Source organism: Laccaria bicolor, genomic scaffold (genome assembly GCF_000143565.1).
Source record: "Laccaria bicolor S238N-H82 LACBIscaffold_10 genomic scaffold, whole genome shotgun sequence".
Classification (NCBI taxonomy): Eukaryota; Fungi; Basidiomycota; class Agaricomycetes; order Agaricales; family Hydnangiaceae; genus Laccaria; species Laccaria bicolor.
In genome coordinates, this window is record NW_001889881.1 from 1,001,161 (window position 1) to 1,026,014 (window position 24,854).

Consider the following 24,854-nt stretch of genomic DNA (forward strand, 5'->3'; position numbering starts at 1 on the left):
TTGATGGGTGGCGTCGTGGTCAGAGGGTAGAGGGTGGATGGTGGTGGGTGCGCGAGCTGTTTTGCATGGGCGGTGGTCCCGTTCGTGTGTTTTGGGTGGTTTTTTGTGGGTGCTAAGCGTTGTTTGGGGTGTGGTGAGGTTCGTCGGTGGGCGGTGTGCGTTGTCGATGGCCGGCGTCGTGGTTGGAGGGTGGAGAGCAGATGGTGGTGGGTGCGTGGACCGTTTTTCGTGGGCGGCGGTTGTCATTCGTGGGCGCTCGTTGTCTTCGTGTCATCGTCGTTGGGTGACGGTGATCGTCAACGGGGTGGGATGGGCACTCCTCGTTGTGGGCCCTCATTGTTGTCGTGTCGTGGTGATCGTTAACGGGGTGAGTTGGGATGGAAGAGGGTGGGGCCACTAACCTTTGTATGACGACGAACGACGATGATGTCGTCGTTCGTCGTTTGGTTGCCACGTCGCTGATAGCGACGTGGCACCCTCTCCCCTCCGTGTCTGGTGACGTGGTCGTTCCATTGGGCACGTGTCGTTGTCCGTGGGCGTAGTCGTCTGTTGACGTGGCAACGTGGTCGTCCGTTTTCGTCGCCTCGACCTCGCCGGGGGTTGTTGTTGTTGTCGACGTCGATTTCGTTGTCGTCATTGATGGTGTCGTGGTGGTCGTGGGCTGTTGTGTGGTGGTCATGGTCAGTGTTGTCTTGACCCGGTTGACCCCGTCAAAATAAAGGTCAAGTCAAAGGGTCAGTCAAGAATTGACTGGTCAGTCAAGAAAGGTCAAGTGGGTCAAGGTCACGTTGAACGGCTATGATGACATAATACAACTAGGCTAGGGGGAATAGATTGGAATGTAGTAGGGACAAGCGAGCAACGACATTCGACTTTAAACGGGTACCTAGAACATTATAGCTAAAAAGTGAGAGGGCATGAGTGCCGAAATTTTCAAGTTGCTATGCCCCAAAAGTCGCATCTCTGGAACCACTTCTACGGAAACAGGACGCATTTCCAGAATAACCACACACATCTCAACGCGTGGTGCAAATATTGCAAACCTATGGTAGGAAAGGTGAACGTGCTCAAGTCCCACCTGTTGAAAGGGTGTCAAAATATACCACCCGAAGTGAAGATTGAAGTCGACCGAAAAGTTAAAGAAGACGACACACAGAAAACGGCACTGCTTACACCACAGTCAAGCTTCTCAAGCACGATACAATCACTCCCAACAGAAAATGAGAACGCTCGAGGACCAAAGCAGAGGAAAAGTAGCCCTAGCCGGAACCAAGGACAGTTTGAGGGTGATCTCTGTGATTGGTTCGTCGCATGTGGGGTACCGTGGAACGCAGCAAACAATCCTCAAACTTGACTCTTTTCTTCAAAGTGGCTTTCCAATGATGTTGTCATCCCCGATCGTCGGATTCTTAGTGGACGAGTCGTAAACGAACAAGTCAAAAAGGTCGAGGAGAATATCAAAGTCAAGGTTGAAGGGAAGTTAGCGACAGGGCAGTGTGATGGGTGGAAGAACGTCGCAAAAACTTCTGTTGTGACGACTGTGATGAGCGTCGAAAACGAGGTATGCTTAGTTTAATTGTTGAGCATTTGTTACGTTCTGATAAATATAGCCATACCTTGTTCGCACACATGACATGACTGGACAGCCAAAAACTGGGCAGCGGCTCCTTGAGCTTGTTTTGGAGGATATCGAATTCATAAGGGTGCACTTTGGGGTGGATATCATTGCGTGGTGTACTGATAATGGGCCAGATGGTAAGAAAATGCGCAGACTTTTGGGGGTGATGTTTCTGCGGCTTTTTGTTATCGTCTGCTGGGCACATCAGATCAATCTGATTGTCGGCGACTTCTTGGGTTTGAAGGAGGAGTGCCTCAAAAGCATGAAGGATGCGCTCGAAGTTATTAAGTGGTTCACGGCTCACAGCACAGCATTAGCTCTTGTTAACGATGAACAACGCTTCACGTACCAGGGAAAGTGGTGGGCCCTCATCCTACCTGTTATCACCCGATGGACAGCCCATTATCTCTCGATTTCACGCCTGCTGAAAGTCAAGCCGGCTGTGCGATCTTGCAGCTACCGTCACCATGACACTCTGTTGCTCTGTGCTGGCAAGGACGACAAGGCGAAAGCCGTAGCCGATGCGATTCTCAAGATAGTTGCTGACGAGCAGTTTTGGATTAATCTAGCAAAGTAAGTCATCGCAACATCCATGAGATTAACAAACTCACCCACAACAACAGGATCCAGGCTATTCTCGAGCCCCTTGCAATTGCAGCAAATATCACCCAGGCCTCTCACACCCGCCTCGACCATGTCCTTCTCACCCTCGGGAACCTCTTCCACATCTACACAAATGCTTCAATTGATGGTCCAACTTGAGAGAAGATCCTCGCAAGCCTGGAAAAGCACTGGGCCCAAGCAGATCAAGACATCTTCATAGTTGCCGTCTTCTTGAACCCATATATCCGGAAACGCATTTTCCATCCCGCTGCCGTTATGGAGTCATCCCTCTTTCGTGTGGTTGAGAGAGTCTTTGAGCGGGTCTTCAAACGAAGGGCAGACCTTGATTTGTTGAAGGCATTCACGGACTATGCGAAGGGGATGGAGGAGTTTTCTGATAGGGAGATGCACCTAGATCAGATGGCGGAAATGCACGCACAAGAGGTATGTGGCTGGTCTCATCTTTCAGCAATGCCATCCTGACATATCTAACAAAGAAAAAACCCCTTGATCTTGTCTTTGTGTGGGAGCGCGTCGATACACAGCCTCATAATGAGGCACCATCTGGTCGCAACGCCCTCACCAAGCTCGCCATTCACACACTGAGCGTTATCGCAAACTCTGCCAGTTGTGAGCGTTCGTTCAGCATTTTCGGCAATATACACACAAAAACACGCAATAAGCTTGGTGCGGAGAAGGTTCACAAGACGGGCGTGCTGAAGATGGCGCTTCATCGCAGTCACGTCGAAGCAGGGCTGGTACTGAATCGGAAAAAGCGATCACTGTCAACAATTGACGAGCCAACAACGTCTCAGCCTCAGACGGCCGCGACGCCCATGGAGCAGCAAGAACAAGATCCCATTGATCATATTCAGTCAATTGTCGAGAAAGCCGTTGAAGCTGACATTGCTGACATACCCGATGTAGATGCCCTCCTTGACTCGATCACTTTCCAACCTCCCCCAACTCTCTCAGCCAATCCACCATGACGTGCTCGGAAGATAGCTCTTGCCGATCTCTTCTTATATCCAGAAGCTTCAGCTGGGAACTCAGACAAGGGGTTGGCATTCTATTGGAAAGGTGGTGTCAGGAATCTTGAGATGGAACTTGCACAGTATGATGAGGAGCAGAGGGAAGATAATGGTGTAGAAACAGATCCTGTAACTGACTTTGAGGTAGCTACTTCATAAATACAAGATAATCTCATTTCGTATGCCAAATCCGAGTCTGCGCACCCTGTCGGCCTGAGCTTTCCGTTATCCCACGAAAACGCTTGACCCAGGTCAGTCAAGGATCTTGACTTGACCCCCCTTTTTTGACTGACCCTTTGACTGACCGGGTCAGACCCGGGTCAACGACAACACTGGTCATGGTGGGCGACGTCGTGGTGGTGATGAAAGAGAGAGGTGATGTGACATGTCACATATGATCAACAAACATGTGCACAGGATGCATCACATGTATCCAAGCACATGCTCATAGGTCATGTGACCCATCACATGCATCAATCCTGGGACTAGTCCTGTCCGAAAATCCTGAGGACTGTCTTCAGTCCTCAGGAATGGACCCCCACAGGACTCAAAAAATTGGCTTGCACATCAGCCAATATAGAGTCCTGGTAATCCTCAGGAATCCTCAGGAATCCTGCAGGAATCAGTGGGGGACAATAAAGACCTCATTGTTAGTGATGATCCTAATTGGGCCATTTCCTAATTAAGAAAGGCATTACACTTTTTTCTGACACACATGATGTCAAGCACAGTGCACAATTAGGTTGGGAACTGTTTCCCACGCTTTTTGGGCCAGAAGAGTTAATGGCAGCAGGGTGTTCATTAGATAATATCACTTTGGTTTGTAGTGTCTGCTTTTTTCATTACAACACCTTGTAGTGTCCGCTTTATTGATTAGAAAATTGTGTAGTGTCCACTTTTTTCATTACAACACATTGTAGTGTCTGCTTTATTCATTAGAAAATTGTGTAGTGTCCGCTTTATTGATTAGAAAATTGTGTAGTGTCTGCTTTTTTCATTACAACACTTTGTAGTGTCCGCTTTTTTCATTATAACACTTTGTAGTGTCCCCTTTATTGATTAGAAAATTGTGTAGTGTCCGCTTTTTCTATTACAATTCTGTGTAGTATCCCCTTTTTTCATTAGAAAAACTCTGCAGTATTCACTTTTTTCATCAGAAACCTTTGTGGTCTGCCTTTCTGATATATTGTCACTCCAGTAAACAGCTCTTCATTATCTGGAATTCATACACCAGTTGTGTTTTGACTGAGCATCAAGTGTCCTAACTTTCCCCTTGAACAGCATCTGACAGTAGCCCCAACAGCTGGCAAATCAATCACTGAGATGTTGTTGAAGGAGATCATGTTGAGGTTGGGTATGGTCAGACAAAGATGGACAGAGATGACTACCCAGGGAGATGCAATGAATGTTGGACAACATGACTGAAGCTAGCCAAGGGAACAATTAGAACACTTGGTGGTCAGTCAACACACAATTTGTGTATGGATTCTAAATGATGAAGAGGTCTTTGGCTGGAGTCAGTTTCTCTGAAACATTAAGCTATATTTCTAGGAAGCTGCAGGATATCAGAAAGGCAAACAACAAAGTTTTGTAATGAAAGAATTGGACACTGCACACATTTCTATTGAAAAAATCGGACGCTATACAGTTTTCTAATGAATAAAGTGGACACTACACAGTGTTGTAATGAAAAAAGCGGACACTACAAAGTGTTGTAATGAAAAAAGCAGACACTACACAATTTTCTATGAAAAAGTCGGACACTACACAATTTTCTAATGAATAAAGCGGACACTACATAGTTTTTTATTGCACTGTGCTTGACATCATGTGTGTCAGAAAAAAGTGTAATGCCTTTCTTAATTAGGAAATGGCCCAATTAGGAAATAGTGCACACATCATCACTAACAATGACCACACCATGCCAGCCATTAACTCTTCTGGCCCAAAAAGCATGGGAAACAGTTACCCACCCAAATGCACACTGTGCCTGACATCAGGTGTGGCAGAAAAAAGTGTAACACTTTTCCCAATTAGGAAATAGTGTGCACATCAATGCATATACTACACATGGGTCAGACCCATTGGTAAATATCTGTCAACAAACATCTCAATGAGGGTATTCTGCCTACAAAATAATAGGTAAATCCCCTATCCCCTATATTAAAAAAATCCCAAGTTTTTCTCTTAAATATAGCACCCCAGACACCCCTTGTGGCTGAAAAAATATATCCTTAGTCAACCCTAGCTGCAAAATATATCCCAAGTCCATCCCAGACAAGAAATATATTTCTACATTGTGACAGTCACAATTCAGGGTCCAGCCATAGGAAATATATTTTGGGGTGTGTGACACACTAGAAATATATTTAGGTAAAAGTGGAGATATACAAGCCCAGAATATATACAATATAGATATACACCCTGACATTTAGTCCTGTAGTATTCATGGAGTTTGCAAGACTAATAGTCAGTTGTCAGTGGGTGACTGAAGTGATATATCATGTCTTAGCAGAGGCCATGAGGGGGGAGACAGAGTTGGGGACTCACATTGGTTTGGGCTCATCTTGTCTTTTGTTCATGGGAGGTCATCTTCATATGTGAGTGCCTGAATCCCTCTGTAGGCAGTGGTCATGGTATATGGTAGAGAATGTGTCTGTGTCAACAAGGACACTTGGACATGGATCAAATTCAGATTGAATCAGTACTTTCACACACCAAAATCCAGGTTGAATCAGCACTTAAATGCATCAAAATCTAGGTGGAATGAGCATTTCTATTACCCAAAGTCTCGGTTGAATCAGCACTCCCATTATACAAAGTCTAGGTTAGCTCAAAGCTCTCAATGTCATAAAAGTAAAAGCTAAAGGTTGAAACAGGCTTTTGAAATGGCTGTCCACAAAAATTCAACAAAAGTTGCTTGTGAATTGTGATATGAAGCTATCAATACAAGATGCCACTGTAAGTTCATGGAAGACACCCTGAGACAAACAGAAGGACTTGAGGGTGTCACCTGCAGCCATGATGGAATTTTATAAACCCAAAAAGGAAAATTTCCTTATAGGGTAAGCCATAGTAAGATTCTTTTCCTCCACTAGACCCATTCTACTATATAAGGGGATAAGCTGACAAATAATGTCTTTATATGGTTACCTCCTTGGCTCTGTCTCACTCTGCATCACCTTCAAATGTGAGAAACAGCTATTGTACTTTCTGCTAATAAAACTGACTCATCTGTGTTGCTGAGCAAGTCAATAAAAGGGTGGCATGGAAAATGTTACTGTTACTTGCTCCAACAAATCTCTGTTCCTGCTCTGCCTAATGGCACACCCCTGTACAAGGCAACAGTGTTACATTTATAGTTGATTGAAATACTATACCTGAAGTATCAACAAAGGTTACATAAAAGGATCATTATGATAAGCATAAACCAATCAGTATAGCATGCCAGAAAGCAGATTGGAAGGAGCACAAGTCCAGTGCTTGGATGGAAACCCCCATTTTTCCACAAGCTGGACAAAGTGATGAAGAAAGACATATACACTGAGAGGGTAAAGTAAGCACCTTTATACTTTCTTTCTGGTCTTCCAGCTCCCCTTTCAAAGCACAATGGAACTTCACATCCTCATGAAATTTGGTCTTGATATCTGAAAAGTGGTTCCAATCACCCAATGGGCCAGCTTGCTGTATTCAAATGAAAAGGCTGTCTGGGAGGAACATAGGTGCAACCTTCCCATGCCAATAAAGTGTGATGGCTGTACTCTTTGAATTCTGAGGTGCTCCAATACATGAAGATGGATATGACCTTGATGGCAAACTCTTCAAGGATGTTGGAGATGCTTTCAAGAGGTGCACTGAGTGTGACTATACAATATGTGATGGCTGTTCTATGGGAAGTTTTCACAAAAAGGAGGCACTTGTTCATCATTGATATCATTGCAGAATGATATTGGTCATTCAAGCATTCCTCAAGGAGTTTGCAACCAAACCAAATTATACAGCAATAGCAAATTGTCCATCCTTTTCACTCCTTCAACAATAGTGCCTCAAACTTCCAATACCTTGAATCTGTATACGCCAAGTATGTCCTTGCCATTGCTCAAGAAGCAGAACTGTAGTGTCTACTTTTTTTATTAACATTGAATCTACAAACCTGTGTCATACATTGAGCACATTAGCTAGAAGACAGAAAACCAATATAGAACTTACAGTATTTCATTGTGGCAAAGCCCCTTCATGTCAAGTCAATAAAGCTCACATTGCTCCTTTGTGAAGGCATTTGAGCTGATATCTGTTTTAACTGCTATCATAACCAGCCCACTGAATAGCAAGTCTGTAATGAACAAACAAATGAACAGGTTTGGTAACACTATATTATATTTCTATGCTTTCAAAATTCACTTCTAGGTCAAATCTACTTGGGCTCACATGATCTTCAAGAAGGCTGGGGGTCCAGTGTTGGCTTATGTATTTTCACCCAAAAAAAGCATAACATTCACACTCCAACAGAAGAGCAGCTGGAGGAGGTCTGGGATTCAGGAGAGTACAAGGGGAAAGTGACTGCTGGTGATATACAGGCAGCATTTGACTGTGGTGAAGAAGTGAGTTTTTATCTCATTTCTATTCTTGTGGTATTGATTCTCTGTAGGTGCTTCACCTCTGGAAAATGAAATGTGTTGAGTTTGACAAGTCCCTTCAACGCTGAATCAACAAAGAACTCAAAACTTGGGATTCCTCAGAGGCTGGTTGCAAAACCAACAAGAAAAAGGTAGTTCATGGAGTTAAAAGAAAGCATGGTAAACATGAGAGTGATGAGGGGGAGGGTAGTAAAGGCAAGGATGAAGAGGAGGAAGCTGACTTGGAGTTGGAGAACAAAGATGGATGGGAAAATGACTAGAAGGGATTCACAGGTAACTGAATTGCAATACTGGAGCAAGGGAACACAATCTAGAAATGGCCATCTGTTGATCAGATTTTATGGACTTAAGACAATAATTGTTAACAGGAGATGCTTTACCATGATTTATGTCAGTTTGGCAAATCTAGACTCCATTGTAACTCATCTGACTAGTTGACACATCAACATCACATATTACTTTTGTTATGAGGCCAATATTGTTGAACCCCATAAAAATAAAATTTAGGCTCAAACACCTCATTTGTCAGATGTGCAAAGATGATATGCCTACCATGCAGTAGAAGTGTCAGCAAAGTGCAAAATACAATACAAAACCAAAGGAAAAGCTTCGGAACTGAGTAGCATTGGTCTGAGTGGCTCTGGAAGTGTGAGACAGAGGTGACTTCACTTGAAACACTGTGTGGTGAGAACTTCTGCTGAACATGACATGGGACTTACACTTCCCCCACACAACATACTGTCCTCACCATACTGCCTCTTCACAGAGCCTCAAGTACATGGCTAGCAATGCCCTTGCAAATTTATTGCAAATTCAAATATTCATGAGTGATGACAATCAATTTCCCCACCCTATTGCTTGTGTACCATTATTTTCAGCCCTTGAGTGCCAGACCCACCATTTGAATCTTTCCCCACCACCTAGCCAATTCATGTTGACATCAGGTTGTCCCATACAAATGACTACTGATAGAGACTGAGGGTGCTTTGAGGGCTGCTGGTGTCTCACTCAAGCCAACTAACCATCCCATCCATTTTTCTTTGAATGTTGTTATTAATTTGAGCAGGGTGTGCTTCAACCTCCCTCCCATCCTCATTAATGGCAGTCATTTTTTTCAACAGTTGCTTGTTGCTTTAAAGTTTGATATAAAAAAACTTGACAAATGCAGCAGTACTTTGGTAACCTTGGTTGAGAAATGGGATATCACAGGAAATACTCTATACATGCTCAACAAGATCCTGCTTTCACTTGATGACTTTGTCACACTTTTGGATTTTATGAGAGATTTCTGGTGAGTCACTTACAAGATTGTTTTCTTGAAATGTTAACTGTTCATTTCCACATTGATGTAGTCAATGCACTTACAAAAACATCCTGTACATTCAAAACACTTGCTTCTGTGCTTTGAGTGGGGACTACCCTAGAATACATGTCCATCACATTCATCACAGGCCAATCATTTTATCTCATGTGTAACCCTTCATGAGATGACAACCTGGCATTTGAAGATTGACCTCATGTCTGCAAGTAAGGTCCAACATGTGATGGGGTGAAAGACCAGTTTCAACCAGTCTTTTTTAATTTTTAAATATTTACAAAAACATGGCAACTGGCAACTGGACTGAACACAAATGTGGGCAACTGCAACTGGAAAAAGACTGGACTGTGGTTCAGTCCAGTTTGGTCCTATGTATGTTTTCAGTCCTGCATACCACTGTAAGATGTCCCTGAAGGACCACCTAAGCCAAAAGGCAGAATAACTGAGAGGTTATATTCTCACCCAGTGCATCCTATATGTGATACAGCATGGGAACTGTAGTAATCATGCCATGATTACAACCACTGATTATTGTCCTATGTCAATCCTAACAATTAGAAAGTGAGACAGTAAAGTGAGCACCTTGATATTGTCTTTCAGGTCTTCTATATTGTATAGTCACACTCAGTGCACCTCTTGAAAGCATCTCCAACATCCTTGAAGACTTTGCCATCAAGGTCATATCCATCTTCATGGATTGGAGCACCTCAGAATTTAAAGAGTACAGCCATCACACTGTATTGGCATGGTCAGGTTGCACCTATGTTCCTCCCAGACAGTCTTTCCATTTGAATACAGCAAGCTGGCCCATTGGGTGATTGGAACCACTTTTCAGATATCAAGACCAAATTTCATGAGGATGTGAAGTTCCATTGTGCTTTGAAAGGGGAGCTGGAAGACCAGAAAGAAAGTATAAAGGTGCTTACTTTACCCTCTCAGCATACTGTATTTCTTCATCATTTTGTTGGTGGAGGTTGGTATGCTATTGTCAACTGTTGTTGTCCATTGTTGTCATTGTGATCCATCATTGTTGTTGCCTGTTGCTGTTGTCATTCAATGATGGTTCACATTCTGCAATGATTCAGTAAGTTCCCATGGTTCAGACGAGAAACAAACATTTTTGAACCATTTGTGAACTGTTTGCTGAATCATTCACCCTGACTCCCCCTAATACTAAATATGTGAGTCCAAGTCAAAACTCTCATGGTTGCCTAATCAAGTTCATGTTGACGTGTCAAATCTGTTCACCTCTGTCTCAACCACAATGTGTACACCTGAACTATGGAGGTCAAAACTGAAGATGAGAAAACCTTCAATATCAAAAAAGTTTGTGGGAATTCATTTTCCAAGTCTGAGGATGAACTCAAGAATGTTATGGCTTCATATAAGTTCATGACAATGCGGTTTAGTGGCAGCACACAAAAGTTCACTCTGGATATATCAAAGGCAAACTTCAACAAACAAGGATTTGGGGGCTTTATATACAGCAGGAACACATAAAAGACCACTCTGGATATATCAAAATCAAACTTCAACAAACACAGTTTTGAGGGCTTCATGTACTGCAATGGGGATGCTCACTCAATGGCATTTTTACCAGGATACAGAGAACCCCCAAGGCCTTGTTAATGTATGTAGGAGAGTATGAAGCATCAAAATCTCAGTCACTATTGAAAGAGAAATGGAACAAACAAATGATCAGGGTTGGTAATGATATATTGATTGCATGATTGAGCAGCAATATACCAGGGTCAAACACCTCATTTTGTTGGATGTGCAAAATTAACATGCAGAATCACAATGCAGTTACAAATACTAGACTTGAAGTATTCACAAAGGTTACATGAAAGGATCATTATGATAAGCATAAACCAATTAGTACAGCATGCCAGAAAGCAGATTGGAAGGAGCACAAGTGCAGTGCTTGCATGAAACCCCCAATGTTCCACAAGCTGGACAAAATGATGAAGAAATACAGTACAATTAGTTTCTGAGAGGGTAAAGTAAGCACCTAAGCACTTGTTCATCATTGATATCATTGCAGAATGATATTGGTCATTCAAGCATTCCTCAAGGAGTTTGCAACAAAACCAAATTATACAGCAATAGCAAATCGTCCATCCTTTTCACTCCTTCAACAATAGTACCTCTTTTTTGTGAAAACTTCCAATATCTTGAATCTGTATATAACAAGCATATCCTTGCCATTGCTCAGGAAGCAGAACTGTAGTGTCTACTTTTTTGGTCCCTCATGTCATGGCCCAGCTCCTTCATGCCTCTGGAGCCACAAGGTGCACAGTCTGGTTTTTGTGGTGGTACTCATCATCCTTGTGGCCACAGGTCATCCTCATGGGCACTGGCTGTCACCCACATGGGTGCTGGCCAACATTTTTATGAGCACTTCCTCGTTCTCATGGATGCTGGTTGTTGTGTCATTCTCATGGGCGCTATTTGTCATTCTCATGGGCTCTTTGTCAGTCTCATGGGTGCTGGTGGTCATTTGCCAGTCATTATGACTGTTCTTGTGGTTATTTCTGTTGCTGGGTGGTGGAACTCATCTGTTGGGAGGTTGCATTTGTGGTAGTGGTTGTGTGTGATGTGGTATGCAGGCAACATGGTGGCCCAAGGCCAGTGCAGTGTAAAGGTCAGTGCAGCAGAAAGGCTAGCACAGTGTAACAGCCAGCACAGCAGAAAAGCAGCACTTGCTGGTCTTCTGGCTCCCCTTTTAAAGCACAGTGAGCCTTCACATCCTGATGGAATTCGGCCTTAATAGTATCTGAATGGTGGCCTTTCCGGTCCTCAAATTCCTCCTTAGGCTGCAGTAAGTTATTTAAAAGCACAAAGCATAGAGCCATATCAACAACAAACTTTTTGATATTGAAGGTTTTCTCATCTTCAGTTTTGACCTCCATAGTTCAGGTGTATGCATCATGGTTGAGACAGAGGCGAACAGATTTGATGCATCAATGTGAACTTGATTAGGCAACCATGAGAGTTTTGACTTGGACTCACATATTTAGTATTAGGGGGAGTCAGGGTGAATTAGTGCTTGAAAGTCCAGTCCAGTCCGGTTTTTTGGCCCAAAATGAAAAGACCGAGACCCAGACCGGTCCACACAATTCCTAAAACCTCAAAAGACCAGACCAGGACCGGTCTTTTGCAAGACTGCGGTCTTTTTCGGTCTTTGGACCAGTCTTGGTCCAAACTGGTTACAACCGGTTCAAGACCAGTTTTTCAACTACATATGCAATTATATTTGCAATTGTGAGTTGGTAGATTTATTGAGATTCTTTGTAGCTTCAAAACGAGTGCAAGAACGTTAAATTCCGTTGAGAATTGATGTATCTACAAAAATATCAAGGTACATCTACTATTTTCATGAAATATTTTACTATTGTATATGTATCTTTGTCAGTTTTTGGCCTAAAAATATGATCTTAGGTGCGTTTTGAAGGGTTATTATGTAGGTACAAAAGACCGGTCTTAACCGACCAGACCGGTCCACGTTAACCGGTCTTTTTGCGGTCTTTTAATCTCAAATCTGCAAGACCAAGACTGCAGGTCCAGTCTTTTGCAGTCTTGGTCCAGTCCAGTTGCAGTCTTTTTGCAGTCTTGAGACTGGACTTCCAAGCACCAGGGTGAATGATTCAGCAAACAGTTCACAAATGGTTCAAAAATGTTTGTTTCTCATCTAAACCATCGGAACTTGCTGAATCATTGCAGAATGTGAACTGTCATTGAACAACAATGGCAACAGGCAATAACAACAACAATTGACGATGACAACAGGCAACAATGATAATGGATCACAATGATGACAATGGACCACAATGATGACAATGGACAACAACAACAGTTGACAATGGCATACCAACCCCCACCAACATCAACAATGGCCACCAACACCACTCCATACCACACCCCACCAAGGTCAAACACAACCCATGACATCTCACTCTGCATCACCTTCAAATGTGAGAAACAGCTATTGAACTTTCTGCTAATAAAACTGACTCATTTGTGTTTGTTACTTGCTCCAACAAATCCCTGTTCCTGCTCTGCCTAATAGCACACACCCCTGTACAAGGCAACAGTGTTACATTTATAGTTGATTGATGAAGCAGGAAAGGGTCAGGGTTAATCAATGGAATCAGTAATTTACACTCCCTGATATGTCCATATTGAATGGTATGGAGTGAGGATGGAACAGGTAAATTCTATGGATTCCTATCATGGAATGGGTAGATTCCATAAATTCCTACCATGGAATGAGGATGGAATTCATATGGACCATTCCAACTATATCTCTGGATTCCATACCATTCCATGACTGTCCCATGGACTATTCCAAGGGATTCCATGCTTTACTTTATGATGCCCTACATATTCCTGCAGGAATGGGCCCATTCCACTGGATTCCACAGGAATGGACCAGAATCCTCTGGAATGGGGCTGCATTCCACCAGATTCTGTGTGTATATAATTTGACTTTTGTAGTGTATCAGTGTTATTATCCCTTTTAGGGTATGTACCTTCCTTAGGGAACACAATCTAGAAATGGCCATCTGTTGATCAGATTTTATGGACTTAAGACAATAATTGTTAACAGGAGATGCTTTACCATGATTTATGTCAGTTCAGACACCCCTTGTGGCTGAAAAAATATATCCTTAGTCAACCCTAGCTGCAAAATATATCCCAAGTCCATCCCAGACAAGAAATATATTTCTACATTGTGACAGTCACAATTCAGGGTCCAGCCATAGGAAATATATTTTGGGGTGTGTGACACACTAGAAATATGTTTAGTGTGACATTGGACCACAAAATATATTTAGGTAAAAGTGGAGATATACAAGCCCAGAATATATACAATATAGATATACACCCTGACATTTAGTCCTGTAGTATTCATGGAGTTTGCAAGACTAATAGTCAGTTGTCAGTGGGTGACTGAAGTGCATTGATCAATAAAATTGTAAGTATAGCTTGTATATTGTATAGTCTATTTTCACCTTTTTAGTAGTATTCATATATAATAAATAATAATATACTGGAATGACTGGAATCCACTGGAGTCCACTGGAGTCCACTGGAGTCCATATGGATTACGCGGGGGAGGGTAAAGACCTCTGCAATTGTACCAGTCTACAATGATGTGAACTAACTACTAATTGTACTGATCATTTCCTACCAGCTAGCTAATTGAATTTTATTGTTATTTCAAAACATAACCAAGCCTCAAATTGTACCATCCCATCAAAACTTCATTCCAATCTTTCTCCCACCAAACCTACCTATAATACTTCTGCCTTGACTTATTTCAAGATGTTCCAACATCCAAGATATCATCCTCATCATCCTCCAGATCCTCCCTTTACCCTCCCGGGGTTATTCCATATGGAATGGTGAGAAGACCATGGCACGAGGGAGTGAGGAAAGTGCAAACAGACGCACTGACAAGATGCGTGAACACCTAAACAACACACACACACTAACACCTTAAAAACACTTATCACCACAGGTACGTGCTCGGTGCTTCAAGTTTGCGTTCATATGGTAAATAGAATTCCCACACTTGTTTTGTTAGAACTTAAATAGAAGTTCAGGGAAATGGTTTTGTATATTTTATATCACTTGTCTAAGTCTAGTAGACCTTTTTGGAACAAAAGGTATTGTTTTTATGTGTGGGCACAAGTATAGAATTTGAAACTTAGTAGTATTTGAAGGGAAATGGCTTTTATTGGGACTGTCTTGGTGTTCTGGGATTGTGTTCTAACTGTATATGAAGAAATGACAAGGAAACTGTGCTTTGTAGACTTTTGTAACTCCCTTGAGCTTTTATTATGCCTCTGATTTGGTCCAAACTAGTCCTAAAGACTCTTCAAGCATGCTCACTTGGATTCCTCATAATAGTAGAGAGCTCTCTTACTATTTGACGAGACAACATTACAAAAGCTTTGTGATCCCCACTTAACACACTGGTTCTGGGCACACGTTACTTATGTCTGCAAAGAAAAGTCCTTAAATTGATTACAAACTTATCCACTACCTCAGATGCTACTGGGAGTGCGACAGCTGGTCAATGCAGGGGATAATTCCTTGCATTTCAGCTTGCACATGTCCTCCTTTTATACTATTACGGACCGGAAGCGTCTTCAGCGGGGTATTGGTAGCTGATCCCGTTAAAAAGCCTGGTAGTGGATGTGGTGGTAGGTGCTGCGATGGGGACAGGTGCCGCGGGTGCCACAACGATGGCTGCGCCCGTAGGAGTGACAGCGGAGGGACTGGTGGTAACAATGGATGGTCCATCCGGCACGGTGTCACAAACTCTGTTGGATGGTGCCAGGGAAGACTCAATAGTAGGCTCAGCCGCAATGGCAGATGGGGCAGTGGTAGTTGGTAAACCACTCGCGGGTTTGGTATCTTCGTCGCTGCTGGAGACGTCTTGGGGCACGTCTTCGGCGTTGATTACATTGAGTGTGTCGTCCGTGGCTTGAGCAGTAGGCTTGTTGAGACCGGTGGCGATATCGGTAAGAGCCACGAAGAGCTCTTGTAGCTGCGAGGAGTTCAGCTGAAGGCGAGAGAGAAGTTCCGCGATTTCTAATAACAACATTGGTAAGAAAGAGGGTTGCGTGGTTCAGTCACAAAGTACTTACCAGCGCAACTGTTAGGAGACGAGGTGCCGGCGTTGGTGGGCGAGGGCGGCACATCATTTGCTGACAGTTGAGCCATAATGGACAGGGTAAAAATGGGGAGGAAGGCGGTGTAAAAAGGTGATTGCGTTAGACTCGATTGATAGAGTTGGAAGGATGGCGAGATTTGGGTGATGGATGGAGCTTTATACGAGGCCAGACACGCTTCTGGACTTCGTTCCCACAGTGAAAAAAAACCTCAAGGCAGGAGAATCAGAGGGAAGGTGGAAAAGCTGCATCCCCATCCTTCCACCCACTCTGAGCCAAAAGTTTACCATGGACGCGGGTAATGTTGACGAGAGTCAGGGAACGTCGGCGTAGGGTTTAACCTTGATCTTGTTTTGTTCTTGTCGTTGATTGTTTTCCAGGAACGTTTCTGTACAGCCACAGGGTATCGATCATCTGGCGCCACTGCTTACCTTGCAGAAAAATTGGGCAAAGGGAGAGCGTCAAGCGTTCCTCGCCTCGCATCTTGATACCTACAGAGATGCGTGTCTTGTGTCTCATGCCTCGTCCACCCAAGCTCTCGACAAAATCATCAATGCTTACTTCGTGAAATTTCACTGGTCTCTTCCTCACACATCGCTTCCAGGAGAGCTACCGACGGTCCGCTTTGATGGTGATGGGTTCGAGATCCTCTCGGCTGAGGAAGCCACTCACAAAGGCAAAGTTATTGGGGCTATGAAAAAGGTATGGATAGCCTTCGTCGATCAACGCCACCTCTGATAAGCTGATGCTTTAAATCACTAGACGATTTATAAGTGGTATAATCATCGAAACAAAGTCGCTCTCACCTTGCCTCGATCCAAGTCAGCTAAAAAGGACGATCCGATCGCAACCCTTCTATAACGGTTACTCGGCGAGCCTTCCCCTCCTAAACGCCGTGCAGCTTGGGAAGCCTGGGGCAAAGACAATTTCCAATCATTGAAAGCCGAGTTTGACACGGAGTTTGAGGCCACAAACGGACTTGAGAAGAATCGCGTCAAAGAATGTAATCAGTTCAAATGACGAGAATTCGAAAAACTCAGTGATGACGAAAAGGAGAAATGGTCGGAAGTCGTTCGCTCGGAATGGGAGGAAGCGAAGCAAATCCTCAAGGACAGGGATTCGGCGCCGAGGTTGCTCGAACCAGCCGACGCTCAAACGTACGTTTGGTTCCTTTGCCTATCGTGCGAGTGCTGACAACTTTACCAGAGTTCTCAACGCACTCCCAAGTATTTTGGGTCCGTTGATAGAAGGGGTGGGCAAGGCGGTTGGAATGCACATTACGGTGCTCATTGGGGGGCCGGAGCCCAAAATGCAGGGACAGCTGAATGCCTTCAGGTACGTAGGTGCAGTCTGCTGTTGATCTAAGGCATTTAACAGCCGTCGTGTATCTAGCATGCACTACGGGGTTGACAAGCAGGCCGTTCCGAAGGTCTGGGGCCACGCGGATAAGGCCGGCTTCAAACTCGTAACAAATGCGTTCACTTCATTTCTTGAGACTTGCTATTGTATGTACACTGAGATTTTTGTGACTACGTTACTGATATAATGTTTTTACAGCGCCAGAGGAGCAACGGGCACGTGCTATCCCAAAAGATTCCCAAGATGACCAACCAACAGCGTTGTCATCCATTTCCTCTCAAACACGCTCCACTTCTGTTCAACCCACCAGCGGATCGAAGGCCTCGGAGTCGGAGTTAAGCACACACGTTGGCGGGAAGCGCAAGCGAAACGTCAAAGCAAAAGATGGGAAGAAGGCCAGTAGTATCTGATGATGACGATGAAGAGGACGAGGATGAGGGCGATGACGAGAATGGCGGGGACGAGGAGGAGGAAGAGAACGAAGATCAGGCGAATGAAGGTCCTGACAACAGTGAGGAACCGTTGGCCACGAGACACAGCAACAGGTTGAAGACCCGCAATACGATCACCATCACATCCGAAGAACATTCAACATTGACAGATGTGTCAATGGTAGCCGCTCCTGGAGCAGCTCGAGAACAAGCTGGGCCTCATCCCCCCATCGCGCCTCATCGCGCACCACCTGTGTCACGTTCGCCCCTTGTACCTCCTAGCACGCCATCGTCTGGCCTAACAAGGGCTGCCCTTGGTCATGGCTCTACCTCACCATCCCAACCCACTCAATCAACGACGCCTATGCCAGTGCCAGCACTCATCTGCCAACCATCTGCTCATCCTTCGCCACCGCCCCTCGTCGCACTACAGCCACTTCCCAAACCCCCACTTCCTATTGATTCGAGTTGGCCTGCCTGGTTTAAGAAAGCATATACAGGCTTATCGTTAACCTACCTCAGTGCAGAACTAGCAAGCACCATTCGGATCTATGTGGACTTCGAAAAAATAGCCAACTTCGCAGTTGGATCACCGAACGCCGGATTCAAAGTCGACAACCGACCGCCGGAGGTGGCATATTGGGTTGGTCGTGGCCGCAAGTCAGCGCCACCAATCAAGAGCATCCCATTGTTTGAAGTGGGTTGGTGGAACTGGTGGAAGGGCCTCCAGCTGAATTGGCGGTCCGTCGCTGAGGTGGAAGGTCCACTGACGGCCACACACCATGAAGTGGCCAATGGTGAGGGTGGGTGGGCAAGCATCGATAAGCATGGCCAGAACGAGTTTTTGACCGTTCTATCCTGCTTGGTGTGGTGGGGCGCAGCTTTGAATGGCCGCCAAGGAGAGAGTGCGGGTTGGACGGCTGCGGTGGCCGATGTTCACTGGGTTCTCGTCAATCTCGTCTCTACTACCAGGTATGTTTTGCTATATTTCCTCTGACATTAACTCACACGCCGTCCAGCCTCCCGAAACCTCAGGGCGCTGAGCGCGCCTCGCCATCAGCAGCCACAACACCAACCACAAAGCAGCGACGCAAATAGCTATTCTATATGATGTTGATCTGCCATGGTAGTTAGGGTCCTGAAAATGTGTTCGTAGGCTCTCATTGTGTATTTCTTGTCTCGTTCTGTACTGTTTGTGTCTTGTATTTCTTGTATTTCTTGTATTTCTTGTAGTAATTTATGTTTCTTGTCTGTAAAATGGTTGAGGAGTGTTGAAGAACATAGACTACGTAGACTAATCCGCCTCCCTCCTGCAGAACTAAGTGTAAACGATGAGGTTGAACAAGCACGTGACCAGACGCGTTGTTGCGTTGAAGTTGCGTTCATCAGCACACGCGCTGACTTCGATGAGAGATTGACACGTGTTGGGTGATCGTGAAGAGTGGCGGTCAACTGTTTGATGTATTCGGCAGATTTCTTGATTTTGAATTCTATGTTGCAGCAAAGAGAGGCTTATACAGTTTGTAAAACACGGAGGAAGGAAAAAAAAACATACAAACGGCAGAAAAACATGAGACATTGGCACTGTTTGATTTGTCCAAGTGACGGAAATCATATTTGATGCAGATGCCAACGAGGGAGCGTTTAGGTAACAAGATTGATGCATGGAAACGGCAGTGAAGGGTAATTTGACCACCTGACACACAAATTGATGGATGGAGATGACATTGACAGGGAGAAATCATAGCAGAAGTGGACAATTGATGGATAGAAGCTCGGAAATCATATGAAGATGAACAAAAATAGATTATTGATGGATGGAAGGAAGGGTAACACACGGAAATCATATCAACGCAAGGAATTGATGGGAGGAAGCAATATCAATCCTGAATCAATTATATGTGATGCCAAATATTGATATTTCACCCGAAAAAACCAAAATTTCGCCCCGCGCGGCGAATTTTAAAGGCGAGCGGAATGCAAGCAACATTAGGCAAAGGACATTGCACATCAATTGGCAAATGGTGTGCAAGGCAATTGCACACCTTGTAGGGCTAGGACTACATCTATGGCTGATCGGCGTCGGTGGGTGGGCTGTCATGGTGGTGTGTGGTGGTGGTGGGGTTGTTGTCCCTCGTCGTAGGGTCATGGGCGTTCGTCGTTGAGAAAATCACCGTCGATGTGGCACACCCGGATGGGGCGTGCCACGTCAGCCATTTGGTGGTGGCGCCGTTTGCTGGGCACCACCACTGTTGTCGTTGTCGTTGTTGATGTCGATGGGGTTGTGGGTGTTGATGTGGTCGTCGTTGTCGTTGTCGTGGGTGAGGTGGTGGTGGGTGGTGATGAAAGAGAGATGTGACGTGACGTGTCACATATGAGAACTATCATCAACAAACATGTGCACGGGATGCATCACATCACGTGATGCATTCCAAGCACATGTTTGTGGGTCATGTGACTCATCACATGCATCAATCCTGGGACTAGTCCTGTCTGAAAATCCTCAGGACTGTCTTCAGTCCTCAGGAATGGACCCCCACAGGACTGAAAAAATTGGCTGGTACATCAGCCAATACTCAGTCCTGGGACTGTGCAAGAATCCTCAGGAATCCTCAGGAATCCTGCAGGAATCTGTGGGGGACAATAAAGCCCTCCTTTGTTTCACCACTCGTATTCTGTGAACAGGCCATGTTAGACAGCCATAAGATGAAGGTATGGGAAAACTCACCTCGGCCACATCCTTTTTCCCATAAAGAACGCGATAGTTTTCGCTCTTCTCAATCTTGGCCAGAAGGGTCCAGATGGTGGCGGAATTATTTGCTGACCAGTTTATTTTGGGAATGCGAGGTTTCTCAGCCTTGTCAGCCCTGGAAGTGGCAGCATGCATCATGATAGCCAATAGATAATAGGGATAGCAATGGGTAAAGGAGTGTGTGGGAGTGTTGTCGTAAGTACAAGAAAAAAGACGCGTCGAGCGTGTTTGTCACGAAGGAGTCACAGCGGACTATGAAAACAATTTTATATAAGCTAATTCTTATGTGTGCTGCAAGATACGTCTGCGAGCTGCGCCCAGCTTTGAACGTCCCTAATGAACAAAGCGGACACTACAAAGTGTTTTATGAAAAAAGCGGACACTACAAAGTGTTTTAATGAAAAAATCGGACACTACACAATTTTCTAATGAATAAAGCGGACACTACAAAGTGTTGTAATGAAAATAATTCCCCACCCAAATGGGCACTGTGCCTGACATCAGGTCTGTCAGAAAAAAGTGTAATGCTTTTCTTAATTAGGAAATGGCCCAATTAGGAAATAGTGCACACATCATCATCAACACTGACCACACCATGCTAGCCATTAACTCTTCTGGCCCAAAAAGCATGGGAAATAATTCCTCACCCAAATGCGCACTGTGCCTGACATCAGGTCTGTCAGAAAAAAGTGTAATGCTTTTCCCAATTAGGAAGTCGCCCAATTAGGAAATAGTGCACACATCAATGCATATACTACACATGGGTCAAACCTATTGGTAAATATCTGTCAACAAACATCCCAATGAGGGTATTCTGCCTACAAAATAATAGGTAAATCCCCTATCCCTCTATATTAAAATAATCCCAAGTTTTTCTCTTAAATATAGAACACCAGACACCCCTTGTGGCTGAAGAAATATATCCTTAGTCAACCCTAGCTGCAAAATATATCCCAAGTCCATCCCAGACAAGAAATATATTTCTACATTGTGACAGTCGACAGTCACAATTCAGGGTCCAGCCATAGGAAATATATCTGGAGTCCATTCCAGTGAGGAAATATATCCCGGGGTGTGTGACACACTAGAAATATATTTAGTGTGACATTGGATAACAAAATATATTTAGGTAAAAGTGGAGATATACAAGCCCAGAATATATACAATATAGATATACACCCTGACATTTAGTCCTGTAGTATTCATGGAGTTTGCAAGACTAATAGTCAGTTGTCAGTGGGTGACTGAAGTGACCCCAGAGCAGACTGTTTTTGTAGATGAAAGCTCATTTGATTGGTGAACTTTGGTTCATGGAAAGGCTTGGGCACTGTCCAGTGAGCAGGCTATCTGCAAGACCTTTTTCATCCATGGGCGAAGGTAAGTCTTTCTCAATTAGCAAGGCAGAGGTGCTCAAAAAATTCTCAAGGTACTCCTTATTACCTGCCCTCTCTCTTGATGGAATGCTCTGGTGTGAGTGATATGCACTCTGTGAGTTTGAAGGGAAAGGGGAAAGGATGCAAGTAGGATTCATGGTAGTATCAATTTCTTGTAGTGGTTTCTTGGGCTCGTAATCTTGGTAAACTGTTGTATATGATGTGTAGATAGTACAAAGAGATGGTAAACTAGAGAGAATTACTCGAAGTGGAAGGAAGAAACATGAGGCTCCACAATACATGCATTCCAGCCTCAGCCTGTGAGGCTACCTCACACAGGGCAAAGATGGTTGAAGGGTCATTCACTGCCCTTCTCTTCCAGCAGTTCATCAGAGAACTTTTGGAACATATGCAGCCTTTCCCTGCTCCAAACTCAGCCATTGTGATGGACAATGCCAGGATTCATAAAAATCCAGAGGTTATTGAGATGATTGAGGTCCGGTGAGTTATCTGACTCAAGTGTACCAATTGACTTGCTAAAAATTTGATGAAGGGGAATGTTGGTTCTTTTCCTCCCTCCTTATTCACCTGATTTTAATCCCATTGAACTGGCCTTTTCTGCAATCAAGGCCTTCGCTAGATGCCAGGGCATTCTGGGCCATGAGGATCTTGACCAGAATGTTGATGATACCTATGTGTATCTTCATCTTTTTGATGCTGTCTTTTCAATTACTTCAGACCATGCAGCTGGCTATTTTCATCATTGTGGATATATATAGCTAGAGAAGTAAAGGATATATGGGGAGGTAGTGAAGCAATAATAACAATGTATGTAATGTAATTATGAAATATGGGGGAAATTGGTGAAATAAAGGAGTCGAAGGTAGTGGAATAAAGAAGTCAAAGTGAAGACATTTCAGAGCTGGGATTTCAGGAGGTCTTAGCAGTGCCCCCCCTATTCCTGCAGGATTCCGGTCATTCCAGTGGAATGAAATTTAGCAGTAAGCCCTGCTAAATTTGTCATTCCTGTGTTTTCCCATTCCAGTGGCATCTGATTATTCTGGAATTTACACCAGAATGGTTTTCCCCAGAATGGGCAGGAATAGGGTTCCCTGGAATGTGCAGGAACAGAATTCCACTGCAATTTGTTTATTTTATTTATTTGAGATGGTTAACAAACAATATCTGTTTTGCAATCATGCTCACCAAACATGACCACCCTCTTCCTCCCACCACCACCATGCTCGTCACTGCTGCCAAACACACCCGTCACCACCACCACTTGTCATGACCACCATGATCCCCTTCACTCAACGCCATCCGCATCCATTGCAGCCCCCTCGCTCTCCATTTCTTACCAGGTGCCACATCACTGGCAGTGACGTGGCAAATAAACAGACAATGAAAACAATGCAGCACCATGATCCACGACCGCCCACCACCCTCCAGGTAACAACGACGTGCCACCCCCACCATCCATGATTGCCACCGCCCACCAATGGCGACATGACCATGCCAACTTGACCCCAGCGCCCACATTCACCACCCACAGACAAGACATGACACCCAGTGGATAGAACACTGAGAAGACTGCAGTGCGTGGGAGTGAGGAAAGTGCAATCAGACATGCTGACAAGATGCGTGAACACCTAAACAACACACACACACACACTAACACCTTAAAACACTTATCACCACAGGTACATGCTCAGTGCTTCAAGTCAATACTTTCCATTCCTCCACTGATTCCTACTGGAATCTGCAGAATCCTGGAATTCCAGTAGGATTCCTGGAATTCTGCAGGATTCTGGCCAGAATCCACAGGAATCCAACTGGAATCAACAGGAATCCAACTGGAATCCAACTGGAATCAACAGAAATTGCACACTACGACTTCTGGTTAATTAATTTTTGACCCTGAATCTCCTTTAAGTCAGACAAATAGAATTGTAACACTAAATCTTTTACTAAACAAGGGCATAAGGCATTTGACTAGTGTCTTACTACTACATGGATTTATTTATTTCAATCAGATTCAGAGACATTAGATTCTGCATGTTGTTCATCCAAACCCAAGTCATCATCATCACCATTGATCTCCTGAGACTTTGCTTTGTGCTTCTGTTGAGTGAGGACATGTTTTGTGTGATAAAACAACATTGCATGTAAAAACCAGTTGAAATTTCCAGGTTTCATGCATTTGAGAATTGGCTCAAATCCACCAAGCCATGCATTCAATGATGACAAGGTTTGGAGCTGAACCATCACCAGGAGAAGGATTGCAATATGTTTGGCAAAGAAAATCAGTTACATGATGGGTAATAGAGTGGAAAGTATCAACAATAAATCTTGTTGTGTGTTTCCATATTGCATCCCAACTTCTGTTGTTAACAGCAGTTTGAAGAACTTGACATGCTTTGTCAATATAGATATAGTCAGGGCAAGATTCTGGGGTTGGATAAACGGCCTCTAAAAAGCATAAAATATTTGTTGTTGACTCAGACCTTTGTCCATGTGATTACAACACCACATGGTGCACAAATAGTTTCCACACAGTAGAGTCATGCTGGACTAAAATAGTTAGGAGGTAAAGGTGGTTCCTCATTAGCATCATCATGGCACTGTGGGTTTGGTCCTCTTCTTCATGGATTCCAAGGTTGAGCTTCCCCAGGCCTTTGTAACATTCTCCGAATACCTGAACAAGTTTGACATATTTGATATTTTGTAAATTTTTGCCACTCTGCCTGATGTGCTTCACATGCAGAGGTGTCTCTAAATCTGTTGTTTGTACAGTCATGCACAAGGCATCAGGACCCATATTCTTCATTGTGCACATCACACAATGAGGCACCATGAGAATTTGAAAGATCATTTACACAATCATCAATTGCACAATGCTATAAATGTCAAGTTAGTAATTATTATAGTCAGAATAACCTTTAAATGATTTACCATTGGTCCCATAACAACTCCATCAAGTACAACCACTGTAACATTTCTTTTGTCAACATCCACATCATCATCAGAGTTATCCTGAGAGGTAGGAGAA

General features: G+C 44.0%; 9 protein-coding genes across 9 annotated transcripts; 5 read left to right on the forward strand and 4 right to left on the reverse strand.

Annotated features, from left to right (window-relative positions):
* Positions 1-112: 112 nt before the first annotated feature.
* LACBIDRAFT_326618 (uncharacterized protein) lies at positions 113-679 on the reverse strand (the record flags this gene model as incomplete). The annotated part of the gene is made up of 1 exon (XM_001880486.1): positions 113-679. One exon carries the CDS (start codon positions 677-679, stop codon positions 113-115), a length of 567 nt encoding a protein of 188 aa, XP_001880521.1.
* Positions 680-943: 264 nt separating this feature from the next.
* Positions 944-3,210, forward strand: LACBIDRAFT_326619 (uncharacterized protein; the record flags this gene model as incomplete). Its single annotated transcript, XM_001880249.1, has 6 exons — positions 944-1,302; positions 1,414-1,561; positions 1,611-2,191; positions 2,242-2,369; positions 2,442-2,665; positions 2,719-3,210. 6 exons carry the CDS (start codon positions 944-946, stop codon positions 3,208-3,210), a joined length of 1,932 nt encoding a protein of 643 aa, XP_001880284.1.
* Positions 3,211-7,284: 4,074 nt separating this feature from the next.
* LACBIDRAFT_296611 (uncharacterized protein) lies at positions 7,285-7,490 on the reverse strand (the record flags this gene model as incomplete). The annotated part of the gene is made up of 2 exons (XM_001880487.1): positions 7,285-7,405; positions 7,462-7,490. 2 exons carry the CDS (start codon positions 7,488-7,490, stop codon positions 7,285-7,287), a joined length of 150 nt encoding a protein of 49 aa, XP_001880522.1.
* A 112-nt stretch (positions 7,491-7,602) lies between these two features.
* LACBIDRAFT_296612 (uncharacterized protein) lies at positions 7,603-7,957 on the forward strand (the record flags this gene model as incomplete). Its single annotated transcript, XM_001880250.1, has 3 exons — positions 7,603-7,615; positions 7,660-7,853; positions 7,901-7,957. 3 exons carry the CDS (start codon positions 7,603-7,605, stop codon positions 7,955-7,957), a joined length of 264 nt encoding a protein of 87 aa, XP_001880285.1.
* A 1,155-nt stretch (positions 7,958-9,112) lies between these two features.
* Positions 9,113-9,365, forward strand: LACBIDRAFT_296613 (uncharacterized protein; the record flags this gene model as incomplete). The annotated part of the gene is made up of 2 exons (XM_001880251.1): positions 9,113-9,180; positions 9,242-9,365. The coding sequence occupies 2 exons, from the start codon at positions 9,113-9,115 to the stop codon at positions 9,363-9,365; spliced, it is 192 nt and encodes a 63-aa protein (XP_001880286.1).
* A 2,093-nt stretch (positions 9,366-11,458) lies between these two features.
* LACBIDRAFT_326620 (uncharacterized protein) lies at positions 11,459-12,740 on the forward strand (the record flags this gene model as incomplete). The annotated part of the gene is made up of 6 exons (XM_001880252.1): positions 11,459-11,787; positions 11,817-11,851; positions 11,981-12,028; positions 12,401-12,471; positions 12,505-12,525; positions 12,675-12,740. 6 exons carry the CDS (start codon positions 11,459-11,461, stop codon positions 12,738-12,740), a joined length of 570 nt encoding a protein of 189 aa, XP_001880287.1.
* A 2,606-nt stretch (positions 12,741-15,346) lies between these two features.
* Positions 15,347-15,942, reverse strand: LACBIDRAFT_326621 (uncharacterized protein; the record flags this gene model as incomplete). Its single annotated transcript, XM_001880488.1, has 2 exons — positions 15,347-15,810; positions 15,867-15,942. 2 exons carry the CDS (start codon positions 15,940-15,942, stop codon positions 15,347-15,349), a joined length of 540 nt encoding a protein of 179 aa, XP_001880523.1.
* A 236-nt stretch (positions 15,943-16,178) lies between these two features.
* LACBIDRAFT_326622 (uncharacterized protein) lies at positions 16,179-18,778 on the forward strand (the record flags this gene model as incomplete). The annotated part of the gene is made up of 9 exons (XM_001880253.1): positions 16,179-16,219; positions 16,271-16,592; positions 16,653-16,711; positions 16,931-17,047; positions 17,097-17,225; positions 17,268-17,395; positions 17,448-17,651; positions 17,674-18,652; positions 18,700-18,778. 9 exons carry the CDS (start codon positions 16,179-16,181, stop codon positions 18,776-18,778), a joined length of 2,058 nt encoding a protein of 685 aa, XP_001880288.1.
* Positions 18,779-20,292: 1,514 nt separating this feature from the next.
* LACBIDRAFT_296617 (uncharacterized protein) lies at positions 20,293-20,570 on the reverse strand (the record flags this gene model as incomplete). Its single annotated transcript, XM_001880489.1, has 2 exons — positions 20,293-20,355; positions 20,409-20,570. 2 exons carry the CDS (start codon positions 20,568-20,570, stop codon positions 20,293-20,295), a joined length of 225 nt encoding a protein of 74 aa, XP_001880524.1.
* Positions 20,571-24,854: the final 4,284 nt, after the last annotated feature.